We start from the raw sequence: 12,935 nt of genomic DNA on the forward strand, positions 1-12,935 counted from the left end.
GCGACATTACAACATCAAGATGGATGGTGTGTGTGCATGTGAGTGTGTACGCATGTGTGCAAGTCTTTAAGGGAAGTGCAAATCATGTCTGTTTTTATAAGCCTAGCACCCTTATGCTTTAAGTAATTGGCAATGTTATACTAAACATAATCAATATCACGAGGCAGCTTGACATTTAGCACAGTTAGGCATGGAAGGAACATGTTTAGCGATGTTTTGTGACCTACTTTCTTCCAGGGAAGTCAACATTTTCATCATTGCGGCATGTCACCAGCCTTCCACCATGTCACCAACATGTCAGCGACTTTAATTAGTCATGAAGAGTGCCTGTTCCATTTATCTGTACATGATTTAATTCAGCTTGACGCCTACAACCCCTCATTTTACTCCACATGTAAGGAGGTTTCCACAATAAATTGGAGAGTAGCAGCGAGTCTAAAAAAAAGAGCGTTTTAGAGACGTCTTCCTGCAAATGGACAACTATCGCCATTTAGACCAATGCAGGATTGTTATTGTTAAGTAGAAATGCATGCATAATTTAGTATGACTTTTGTTCCGTTTTAATAATTTTTAACTGGTAAATGTCATCTAAAATTTAATGTATGAAGCAACAGTGACACCTCGTGGTAGTTTGTGATAGATCATTAAAAGTCAATTAAATCTTGATCTCAAACTGTACACTTAAACTCGCATTTATGGATTAATATAAACCACTGCAATGATCCAGCAAAATAAAAGATGGTTTTTGACCTTCTACTGTACCTTGACTGTGAACATATTTATCCAAGTAATAACTTGGAAACAAATAACCGGAATAACTAGAAAAACTACAAAAAAAAAACAAAACAAAAAAACAAGTTTATCAAGAAACACTATATGAAACAATCCATGAAATGTTTCTCAGATGTCTTCTTGCTCACCCGTCTCCCTCTCGCTTTCAGCTGCTGATCTGATAGATAAATTTAGCAATAAAGTTCTTGCTATTAATACCATTGCTCCCACTAAGAGGAAAATGTTCACTGTTAAAAAAAAAAACCTACATGGAGGAAAATAGTAGAAAATTACAGGTTCATTATGACATCTATAAAGAAAGACTGAGCCTATTTATATATTTTTTTAACAAAAACAACAATAATGCACAGACTTTGTTCTCTATTGTTGAGAAGCTAATGGTTCCCCCTGAATCAATGGACCCTGAATTTCTGTCCAATCATGTTTCTCTCTGTACTGACAAAATCCAGAAAATTAGACTCTCAGTCAGTGTTTCAGTGCCAGATGCAGGAGATGTGTTGCCTCTGTGTCCACAGAGAGAAACTGTGACACAGTTTTGTCATTGTAACAAACGAGGACCTGAATGATTTCATGCATCACTTCAGTTCCATCACTTACAGCCTTGACACTCTGGAAACAGAGTAGAGGTTTTGCACATTGTAAATATGTCATTGCTTTCAGCTTTCCTCAGTTCCTACAAACAGATGTGATTAAGCCATTTTTTAAAAGAAATAGTAGACACGTCTCTTACGAACAGCTATAGGTCTGTAAACCTCTTCGTTAGTAATGTCATAGAAAAATAGTTCCCCAAGGTTAAATGTTGGGGCCTATGTTTTGAACTTGCTCAAAATGTGTGCATAAAAATGGACGGATAACATAATCATCTTGCAAGGAGACCAGACATTTATTAAATGCGTCAATTAAATTAAGGATTGGGTATGCCGTAATTTTCTTCAGTTTAAATGAAGATAAAACAGAAGTGGTAGTGCTTTGGGCTAAGGAGAAAGATTAAGAAGTTTGTTCTCAGCTTCCAGCAATAAAGTTAAAAATCAAAAGTCAAGCTACACCAGGGGTGCTCAAGTCCAGTCCTTGAGAGCTACCATCCTGCAACTTTTAGAAGTATCCTTACTCCAACAGACTGGGATCAGCTCTAAACAGGCCTGGTAACGAGCCATTCATTTAATTCAGGTGTGTTGGAGCAGGGACGCATCTGAAAGTTGCAGGATAGCTTTGGAGGACTGGACTTGAACACTCCTGAGCTACACTATTAAAGTCTGAATTTAATGCAAATGTGGGAAAAAATCTGAATTTTCTCTTTTTTCCAGTGCACCTATTCCTCTTTCGTATGATTTGAGTTATATTAATAGATCACATGACATTTCAAATAAAATTCAAGGCAGTTTAGCTGGAAATTCAGTGTCATGAATCGTCTTTTTTCTGGATGTAATACTGCAACTACAAGGCCCATGATGCACTGCGGCGACTCAGCCGTTATCATGACACATCTTCAACCTAAGGAAAAGCTTCCTCTCTGTATGAGCGTTTTATTTGTTAACCTTGGAGTAAGGGTGACCCCATTTGTCGCTGTTTGAGAAGTAAGCAGCTCCTTGTCTTGTCAGGCGGATAGTGTCTACCAGTTAATGTGTGTCATAAGTTGTCTGGAGCTTCCTTAGACACGCTGGAGCTCGCTGAGTGAGAAAGCTTTACGAGCTAGCAGCTAGCGCAGCTAAGTGAGGAGACCCGTAACGTCGGGGTGCTACATTCACCAAAAACAGCCGCTGACAGAAAGAAATGCTGACTTCACATCTATGGCGTTATGACGGAGAGTAAGAACAGAAGGTTTGTAGCGATTTTTTTCATTATGTCTGAATCTCAGTGCGTCTTTAAAACAGTGGGTAATGAGCTAAACTTGACAGCTAAGTTAGCGTCATGTTATAACTGAGTGAAAATGAAATTATGGTTGCGTGTTTGCTTTAAAGCAGGGAGATATGTTTGCATATTTTTGTTCATTTTTAAATGAAGACTGGTGACACTGTCGTGTATGGCGTTAGTTGTTCTGTTTAATGAGTTAGCTTGTGAAACGTTGTCACGTGAGATGGCACAACACAGGAAGCTCCTAGTCAACTCGTTTCATTATCTGCTGCATTTTACCAAATATTTCCTTGCTTACAGAGCTGCTCATTGCATAAGTATGAATAAATAAATACTTACCTCTTTTGTACAGTTAAAGTGTTACTTCTGTTATAAGTGACCTCAATTCGTGCTAGTAAATTAACATTATTTCTGTACTCGGTGTTCTGATATGTCAGTGTTTCTAGAAAGCTTGTAAAGGTTTTTGTAACCCAAAGTGGTAAACGGGCTTTATCCTGACGTGGCATTGTCGGCTTATTGGCTCTTTTATACCTGCTTGGTAGTTTATTTTTTAATTTTTTTTCTCGACTCAGTATACCCTTGTTGCACTGGACTTCGTCTCTGCAGCATGCAGTAGACTGAATATTCATTTTTGAAGTCTTTTATCTGTTTTATTACTTCATTATCAGTTAATAAGTTGACCTATATTTGCTTTAGTAATTTTATCAAACCACTGCCTCCCTATGTAGTCTAAGTAAACCTCTTGACAAGCTATTATCTAGAAAACACTTGATTTTAGATTCAACCTGTCGAACAGCATTCATACACCATTTTCACATTTTTTAGCCTTGGTTATTCGTAATCCATTAACGGAGGTGGATATTTAGTAGTTAGAAAACCTTAGGCACATTTTAAGAGGTTGACTCAGTTTTTAACATGTTTGTTTTTCTTTTCTTTTTATGGCATTTGTTTATGTATATTGTGAAACTTGGTTTATTTTAAAGTGCTTTAAACGTGGTTTGTTCAGGTAGTGTAAGGGACACAGAAAATAGTTAGAAGCAGGTGAATTCAGCATCCTGCTATGGGGATGCAGCCACCATGGAAGGTGGTTAAGTTAAAATAAAGATGGATGGAGCTAAATGTAGGGGAATCCTTGAAGAAATATTGTTAGAAACTTGAGAATTAGATTAAATTTGATCTTTTAACAGCACAGTAACCCTGTAAATCTACAACCAGAGCAACAATGGTTATGGCGTACAATTTATATCAACGCATATTCAACTGTAGAATAACCAAGTCAAAGTGCCAATTAAGAATCTTTGGTGAGCATAGAAAATTGCTTGTTGAGACATCCAATCGTTCTCAGCTGGAGCTGCTTTGGAGAGAAGAAAATGCTAAAAATGTCTGACTCTTAAGGTGAAAAGCTGGTAAAGACAAAATACTCGCAGCAGAAATTGTTTCTGTTTCTGCAAAGTCTTGACTCCAGGGCTGAATGTAAATGCACCACACATCTTGTGTGGAACCATGGGTCCCCCCTTCACAATTATGAGCTATATTGTATTGGACTATATTACATAAATACACTGCAAGTGTGCAGCTGTGATGTAAAAAAAAAAAAAAAAAAAAAAACAGGGAAAAGTTAAAGTGTTATGAGTGCTTTTGAAGGGACTGTATGTACTGAAGCCTGTTCTGATGACTATGAACAGTTCTCGTCTGTGTAATTTATCACTTGCACAGCATCAGCTATCAGCATCACCTTGTTCAATCACCTTCTGAAGCTTTGTGAAAGCTCTCCTTTAGTTTCACCCCTCCAGCTTTGGTCAATCAGGTTTATATGCAGGCCCACCACTTTCTCACTAATCAAGCTGGCTGCATACTTTAAGCAAAATATCCCTTGATCATAACCTCTAACAGCATTGCATGTGTCAGAGATATGCAGTTGAATTAATGGGGTAAAATGGGAAGCTTTGATCTACTGTTCAGCTGTGTGATTACTTGAAAGTTTGCTTCTCTTATTTTGAGAGGATAAAAGTCATTTCAGGACAAATGAACATTTAGAAAATAGTAAATCTTTAACAGATGTAGATAAATTGTAAGCTCAAGCTCATATTTTGTCTATTCTATATAATAGTACTGATAACAATGTTAGGAAATCATTATGTGTGACACATTTTTATTCATATGTCTATGTAAACCAGATTGTTGTTGAACGTATTTATTCTGTGTCTACATCCTTTTGTTCTTGTCCTCGCAGCAGGTCTGCAGGAATACCGGCGTGAGTTTACAGGTCACAGGCAAGGATGAGCGGATCCCTCCCGTGGTTTCCCATGAATCTCGCCTGGAGTTGGAGCGTGTTGTGAAAGGAGAGTAGTGGGAAGACCACACGTGGACAGTCAGCAGCAGTCATGAATCTCCATCAAGTCCTTACAGGGGCTGTTAACCCCGGGGACAATTGCTTCTCTGTTGGGAGTGTTAACAATGTGCCTTTCACGGTAAGATATGTCAAGCTCTGGAAATATTTCCCTTTCAGCATTTAGATGCTCTAATTCTCAGAGGAGGTGCTAAAGTGATCAGTTGGGGAGCCAAATGTAACTTTCAATCTATGGGGGAAAAAAAATAAGAAAACTAATCCTGTTGGGCTTTAGTTTTAGCATCTAGAAATGTTTTTTAGTTTGGTTATGGTATTTTTATGGATGACCTGGGTATAAATATTGGCAGATAATGACAGTGTTCAAACAGTACTTAATTTCTGAATGAACAGCAGCCTGAGATCCATCTGTAAGAGGCTCCGTCACTGTGAATCACGGCTCATGTGAACCACAGAAATAGAGCAACTAAATCTAAGTGACGGATAATTTTTTCCTGTGTGCAAAATGCAACCACAAATGCAGGTCAACTGACCCTTCATACAGCTCTGGGTATATTTGAGTGTCCTGATTACCCTTGTCTCCTTTTGTTGTTTCTGTATAGGCTTATGCGTCAGGTTGTGACGTGGTGGTTTTAGGAAGTAATTTTGAGCGGCTGCAGATCATCCCGGGGGCCAAACATGGGAATATCCAGGTCGGTTGTGTCAACTGCTCACAACGAGGTGGACAGGTAAGAATTCAAAGGACATACAAAAGCAATGTTTTTGTTGTAGAAATGGATATTTACAGGGTTTTTTTTTAATATGTGGTGATATTAGTTAGTTATAAATTTATTAAATTTGCACATTTAGTTAAAAATTTTATGTGTCCAGTGACTGGTCAATGATTTGTGCTTACAAGATTGCATTCGCATGATGCAATTTTTTTTTTATATCTTTTTACTGATTTAACATTTTTATAATGGATTCATTACTTCGAGTTGGCTAATAAGCAGCATTTTCAAAAAATTCTTTTTTATTATTTTTTTTAATTTTACATCAAATTAAAAAAAATTAAATTTTATTTATTTATTTATTTTTTAAACACAAACATCAGTTTGTGTTTTTTCTACACGTGTTCCCTGGCCTCCAACAGGTGTGCTCTGCTCGCACAAGGGGTTACGTCAACCGTGAAAACTCAAACATCCTGTTTCATCGAGGTTAACTTACCGCTACTGTTTTGGAGCTAGTGTTGATTTAAAACTGGTCTTGTTCTTCTTTTTTCTTCTTCTTTTTTTTTTTTTTTTTGATCGAAATATGTATATAAAGATATGTTTTTGTCACATATTTGTATAACCTTCACGGGACTCTGGCACTTATTTTATTCCACTTGAAGCACTGAACAGATTGAATATTGTCAGATTTGTTCCCATTTGGGAAAAACTGAAATGTTTCCTTGTTTCAGTTTCCAAAATATACAAATTTACTTTTTCTTTTTAGACTTTAACAATTATTCTGTCTTCAGTTTACTAGTCAAATATATAAATGATGAAAATGACAGTTAGTTGCAGGATCATGCATACCTAATCATCTTGTGCTTAGTTGAACTCAGACTAATTTAGTACATTTATTTAGCAACAACTCACATCTGTAATTAGGCTTTCTTTCATGTTGAAAAATAAAACTGAGAGGCAGGTTTTCTTTCCCCTTGTCCCTCCTTATGAGTTTGTTGGTAAGATCAGTCTCAGAGCGATCATGGATATCTGACGCCAATTTGGGTTAAATGTCTGAAGACAAAGGATTTTTTTTTTATATGCCAACTGGATCAGTTCAGTTCAGCACATTAGTTGGAAGCTTTGTTGTTCTCTTACATGTTGACAGCATGTTTGCTATAAATGCTTCTGTTGGCAACATCAAAGGGTGGCTTAATTAACTTTAGCATTTCCTCCAGTAACTGAGGATGGGGAAAAATACAATGACTAGCTGTAAAGTATTCAATTTCCAAAGCTGGATTTAAGTGCTCAAAACTGAAAGAGACAAAATGGGCTGTTTGAAGATTTGAATATAGAAAAACTAAATATTTTTCAGCTTTTTTTGTTGTTTTGTTGAAGTTGGTGCATACAGATGCTTTTTTAGCTAGCTTAATTTGTTGCAGATCTTTAAATAAATGTCTTCTTCGACAATCAGACAGCCTTACATGAGTTTTTGGTGCTTGCATAACATAAACTATTCTGAGACTTTTCTCACCTCACTCAGAAATTTTTAATCCTGCCTTGAGAGTTTTTCAGCCTACAACCCATTTGTAGGACAGTCATACTAACGGCTGTCAAGATGACAGGTGTCATTAATCCATACTCTGATCCTGAAAGAAGTTTAGCTTGTTTTTACTTGAGGGAGCCTTTGTATCAAATCCAATATGTGAGGCGTCACAGTCACATGTTTCAATGTGTGAATGGCTGTGAAACTGCTGAGGAGAAAAGTAAAAAGTAAAACCTCCTCTGGGAAATGTTTTCCTTTTCTGATTGCTTCCTCCGCTTGTCTTTTGAACCACATGTTTCTTCTGTGCCTAAAGTAAGTGCACTATTGTCCTTAAAAACCCCCTCTGTCCTGGAGATGTAGATGAACAGATAGATCTGGACATGAGGAGTTGGCTCTTCTGTGTTGTACAATGTGTTTGTATAGCTGCCATTTCATTTTTACTAACATGGAAAGGTCTGAACACACCTCACTGCATTGGGCTGCACATAACTCTGCTAAACATGTGTGTTGGCCTGATTTTATTCAGAATTTGTCACAGGAATCTGAGATTATATTAATATATGAATCTGTCATATATTAATATATATATCTATATATAGATATATATATGACATATGATGCACGGTGGTATAGTGTGAAAGTGATCAGTAAATTTGAGGTTGTGGCTTTGCTGTGGAAAGTAGCTTCGACTCCAGCTGCAGTCCAAGTTTCCAAAATTATTAACTTAGTTTCACACTTATCTCATAGCAGCCATTTTCCCTGTTGCTTTGCACATTTTTCTACCAATTTTTCCTTCCACTGAACCTTCTACAACTATTTTTATATATAGCACTCTGTAGAAAGGCTTTACATTCCTTTATATTCAAATTTTTGAATTTTTGGGTTTTCATTCATCTGAAACCAATAAACGCCCCAAATACGTTCTGATCTATTATAATAGCTTGTTGTACATTTTTGTTGCCTTGGTGCTGAATTGTTCTCTATAAATACTTGTGCCTTCTACCTGGTCTACTAACTACAGGCTGGTTGTTGGATAAAGGTGCACATACTCAGAATGGTGATTCCCTGAATTTCTGCAAGGCTTGACAGAGCGGCCCATCCTTAATTCTTGGACAGCATTCTCGGTTCCTTTTTATTGAGTAACTCAGGTGTCACTTTAAAGGGCAAATCTGAGATTATACTGAAGAAATTAAGCAATAAATTATCTGTAGTGTGGATCTTTTAATTGTGGATGGTAGGCGGGTTAAACAGCAGACCAGCCTGATGTGATTTCAGATTAATAAAAGCTGCTGGGTCATGCTTTTGCTGCTCTGCTCGTGATGTTTAATCCAATTATCTTGGGTCAGAAGTAACTACACGTGCCTCCAGAATGGCCTAGCGTCTGTTTAGGAATGCAAGAAAATTGGCAGGATTGCCAGTTGACCTTTGCCATCCTCTGCCCACTTTATGGAGCATTTCTGCACTATTGCATCAAAAGTACTCGCACTTTATCCATGATAGACTACATTTTGTTGGTATCACTGACCTCTGTATGCGTTCCAAATTATTTCTGTTTAATTATTATTCAATATAGTTAAAAAAGAGACTTTCCTAAATTTAGCAAAAAACTCTTTTTAGGGTCTTTTTTACCCTCTTTTTGTTCAGGTCTCATTTATGTAAATCAGCATAAAGGTAGAATATTAAAGCAACATTGCAAAGATGTGGAAATAAATCTGCTTTTAAAAGCAGTAAAAATAGGTTCCAGCGGCCTTGTCATTATAAAAGCATCTTATTATTATTTTTTTTAGTTTTGCACTACATTGCCATTTTAATATTGAACCTAAAAAAATGAATAACACAGTCCTAAGTACAGTTATTACATAGCAACACACAGGAAATGTACTTTATAAAAATACTCTTTTAAAGCTGCAGTTGTAAAAAATGTGACTTCCACTTGATTGTGATTAAATGTTTTAATTTTAAAACGACATGGATGACTTTAAACAAAGAGCTTTCATTTTTCTTTATCCAGTCTGTTGTCTGTCTAGAAGGATTCCCGTGTGACTGAGCTTTAGCACATGATCGCTTGTAGACTTCCTAGCATCCACAATCACACACATGAGTGCTTCACTCATTCTGTTTCTGGCTTTCAGCACGCCATTTACATTTTGCAAATTTTCATTGCAAAATTATCATGTGTTGGATTAGAGATTTTAGATAGTTGCATAATTGAACAACATTGCAGGGTTTCCACCAGAAAACCTGCCATGCCCGGTGGGTGGGCTTTTGTATTAAAATATGTTAAGTTGACAGGAAATGTAAAAATATTACTGGGTAAAGTATTTAGCTTGAAAGATATCTGCAATTTTGTTTTTATTTGCTTTTAGAGTAATGGCTTCCTCCTCACTGAGGGAATTTTCATCCCATGTTGGTACAGGACACTGAAAATTGTTCCCAAGTATGAGCCAGACTTGCAGCTCCACATTTCTCTACCTGATATCTTGACAGATTTTATTTAGTTTTACTTTTCTATTGTGTCAAACAAGAAAGCGGTATTTTCCAGGTGTGGCCTTATAAATGCATCCACAGGTGTGCCTCCAGTTAACTCAGACCTATCAGTTAACCAAACAAAGGTTTCCAAAACCATGACATCATTAATTGTGCTGTCTCTTGTTGTTTAAAGAGACAGTAATCATTCTGTATGTCAAAGTTCTGATCTTGGAGATGGCAATGAATTAATTTCTTATACATTCTCTCTCTTGCATAATTGTACTTTTAAACAATCAGAGATCATTTTGGTAATCCTAACTGACATAAAACAAGAGATGTTTGGCCTAATTTAACTTCCAACAGTAAGAAGAAAAAGTATTTTTATTTGGTACATGTAAACTTCTGGTTTCAATAGTATTTTCTTTTTAATCACTCTGTTTCAGTCAGAAAAGAGTCTAATATCACATTGCTCTCCCTTTTTCTGACAGATTGCATCTTCCTATGGAAGCATTGTTTGTGTCTTTGAGCCAGTTCACCTCCCAGATCAAAAGTGCACATCATCATCTGTAAGTAGTTTGTGATTTCTATTCCTTTCCACTCATGCTTGTGTTCAGATGATTTAAAAAAAAGGATTACATTTGATAGATATTGGAAATTGATCAGAGGAATGTTGCTCCAATGTGCATTAATGCAAAGATATTCTTTGATTTTTTTATTTACAATGTTCCATAATCATGTGTGAATATCTCTTCAGTCAGAGCAACTTAGCTCAGAGTTACCATGAAAAGCGTTAAGAAGTGAAGTGACGTTGGTCACATTCAGTGCCTCCACAGAGGTTCTCTGGTTTTATGTCATCATATGCGGTTTGATCACATGTGACTCTCAGGACTCTGTTAGTTTTTGTTCACCTTTTTGCACGTCTGAAGTAGCTGAAAAAAGGGAAGGAACTAATTTTAATCACTTTCTGTTTGTAATGTGAATGTCTTACTACACTTATTGTTCTTATCCTCTGTGCAGAAACTAAGCTGCCAATGGCAGAAGACTGGTCAGTTTGTTTTAGAGTCAATGGTACGAAACCTGGCTTGGCATCCCACAGGTACTTTTACACATCTGTCAGTCATGATGTTAAAATTTAGGGCAAGTTTCTTAAAAATGTTAAATCAACTATTTAAATCTTATTTGCAACTTGCAGATATTTATTTTTATTAAGAACCAAAACTGAGAATATATTCTTAAAAAAAAGAGAATATATACCTACATTCAATAAACTTGAATATTATCAAAAAGTTGATTTTTATTTCCATAATTTAATTCAAAATGTGAGACTAATGTCTAGACTTGATAACGGGAATATGATTCATGCATTTGTTTTTGTTAATTTGGATATTTATGGCTTACAGCAAAAATAAGCCAGGAAATTACCTTTGGTACCATGGCAGGCGCCAACCCATGCTAGAAAATGAAATTGGCATCTTTATAAAGTTTTTTTTTTTTCTTACTTTTAAATAAAACTTACTGGTAGATGGCTCTACTTTCATCTGAAACGAGTTCTTTGAAGCACTGAAGGCTACATTTGTCCTTGTTGCTTGTGTACATTTTTCTACCACACTTTTCCTTCCGCTAAACTTTCCACTAATATTCTTGGATATAGCAGCCTTTGACAGCCAGCTTCTGTACCAGGAAGCTAACTTACCCTGTTTGTGGATGGATTCAGTGACTTGACTCAATACAGCAGTCATGTCAGCAATGTTTCTCATGATGGTATACACCAAAATATGACTATAAGATATTATTTCAGCATTGATGCTTGTCTGGGTTTTCTTTAGCTGTAAGCCACAGATATCCGGTTTAGCAGAATATAAATGCTCGAAACATATTCTGTTTTGTAAAGAATCCATATATACAATATACCTTTTGAACTGTAAAGAAATCAACTACTTCATGATATTCAAATTTATTGGGATGCACCTGCTACAGGTTACAGATAAATTCATGTTGGAATGAACATGGAATGGTAACTGTACTGAAAGAAGGTCTACTTTACGTGTGCAGGTGGTACTCTGTTAACTGGCTCTAGTAGCCTTCAGTTATGGTCCAGTGCTGATGGGAAAGATGAAAGTGAAGAAAAGGGAAAACGGACAAAAGCCACCCGACCAGACTCTAATTCTACCTGGAGATGCATCTGGCAGAGCAAGTAAGAAATGAGCAGAAAAATTACGTTGTTACAGAACTACTTACGGTTTATAACCTTTAGCTGCTTTCATTCTGATGTACACTTTGTGATTTATTTTTTACATTCTTGTCATGTGCTAGTTTATGCTTTTGAAAAACAAATCAATTTAGACTGATTTTATTTTGTTTTTCTTAAGGACTGCCTCTCCAGTCAGTTTTATAAAGTTCTCACCTGATGGACAGTTCTTTGCTACTGCAGGACAGGTACGTGTGTACACTTACAAACTATTATTAAAGTTACTTGGCTTCAACTTCAATTGCAGGACTTTAGATTGATTGATGTGGGTGTTTTCAGGATGACTGTCTAGTGAAGGTTTGGTACAGCACAAACAAGTGGAAGTCATGTGTTGCGGAGCTGTTTACTCCTCCAGAGGCCAGTGTGACTGTGCAGGGAGAGCTGACCTTTTCCTTCATCTACTTGGCCCATCCTCGCTCCGTTACGGGGTTCTCCTGGAGGAAGACTAGCAAGCACATGCCACGGTACGATGAAATAAGAAACATTACACTTAAACAACAAAAAAAAAAATTCTCCAACTGTGTACCTGGATGACTCATAGAGGTTAAAGCAGGAAAACAAACTAAACCAGATAGCAGAACTCCTTCCTTGCTGTTATCTTTATTCTCATTTCCCTTTTTTCCTAACAGAGGGGCAGTGTGTAATGTTCTGCTCACCTGCTGTAAGGACAGCGTCTGCCGACTGTGGGCAGAGACGCTGTTGCCAGGTGACAGCCTCATCTCCGGTTACCATAGCAGCCATCTTTTTGGCCCACAAGGGGAAACGGTCAACTCTGCTGGCTCCTCTTCGAAGCACACCTGCAATGGGAAATCGGCAGGAATGTCTTCACAAGAGGTATGTCATTCTAGACACTGATAACATTGAAATTACAGCTGATATGGTAAACTTGTAATAGTTAAGAGAAATAAGTAACTTTGGAAAAGAAATGGGAAAAGAGAAATCACGGTAGACGTGTTGTGGACTTCTGATGAGGGAATTCAGTAATCTGATTCA

At 36.9% G+C, this 12,935-nt stretch overlaps 1 protein-coding gene across 1 annotated transcript in view; it reads left to right on the forward strand.

Moving 5' to 3' along the window:
• The first annotated feature begins 2,240 nt into the window (after positions 1-2,240).
• dmxl1 (Dmx like 1) overlaps positions 2,241-12,935 on the forward strand; it is a 67,175-nt gene continuing 56,480 nt past the window's right edge. The window contains exons 1-9 of the mRNA XM_015028276.1: positions 2,241-2,610; positions 4,877-5,114; positions 5,593-5,718; positions 10,183-10,260; positions 10,712-10,790; positions 11,747-11,888; positions 12,064-12,130; positions 12,222-12,406; positions 12,572-12,776. Of these exons, the coding sequence (XP_014883762.1) occupies positions 5,028-5,114; positions 5,593-5,718; positions 10,183-10,260; positions 10,712-10,790; positions 11,747-11,888; positions 12,064-12,130; positions 12,222-12,406; positions 12,572-12,776 (969 nt within the window). The 5' untranslated portion in view covers positions 2,241-2,610; positions 4,877-5,027. The remainder of the gene's footprint in view (positions 2,611-4,876; positions 5,115-5,592; positions 5,719-10,182; positions 10,261-10,711; positions 10,791-11,746; positions 11,889-12,063; positions 12,131-12,221; positions 12,407-12,571; positions 12,777-12,935) is intronic.

Source organism: Poecilia latipinna, unplaced genomic scaffold, assembly GCF_001443285.1.
Source record: "Poecilia latipinna isolate Pla-1442-1.1 unplaced genomic scaffold, P_latipinna-1.0 Scaffold119, whole genome shotgun sequence".
Taxonomy (NCBI): domain Eukaryota; kingdom Metazoa; phylum Chordata; class Actinopteri; order Cyprinodontiformes; family Poeciliidae; genus Poecilia; species Poecilia latipinna.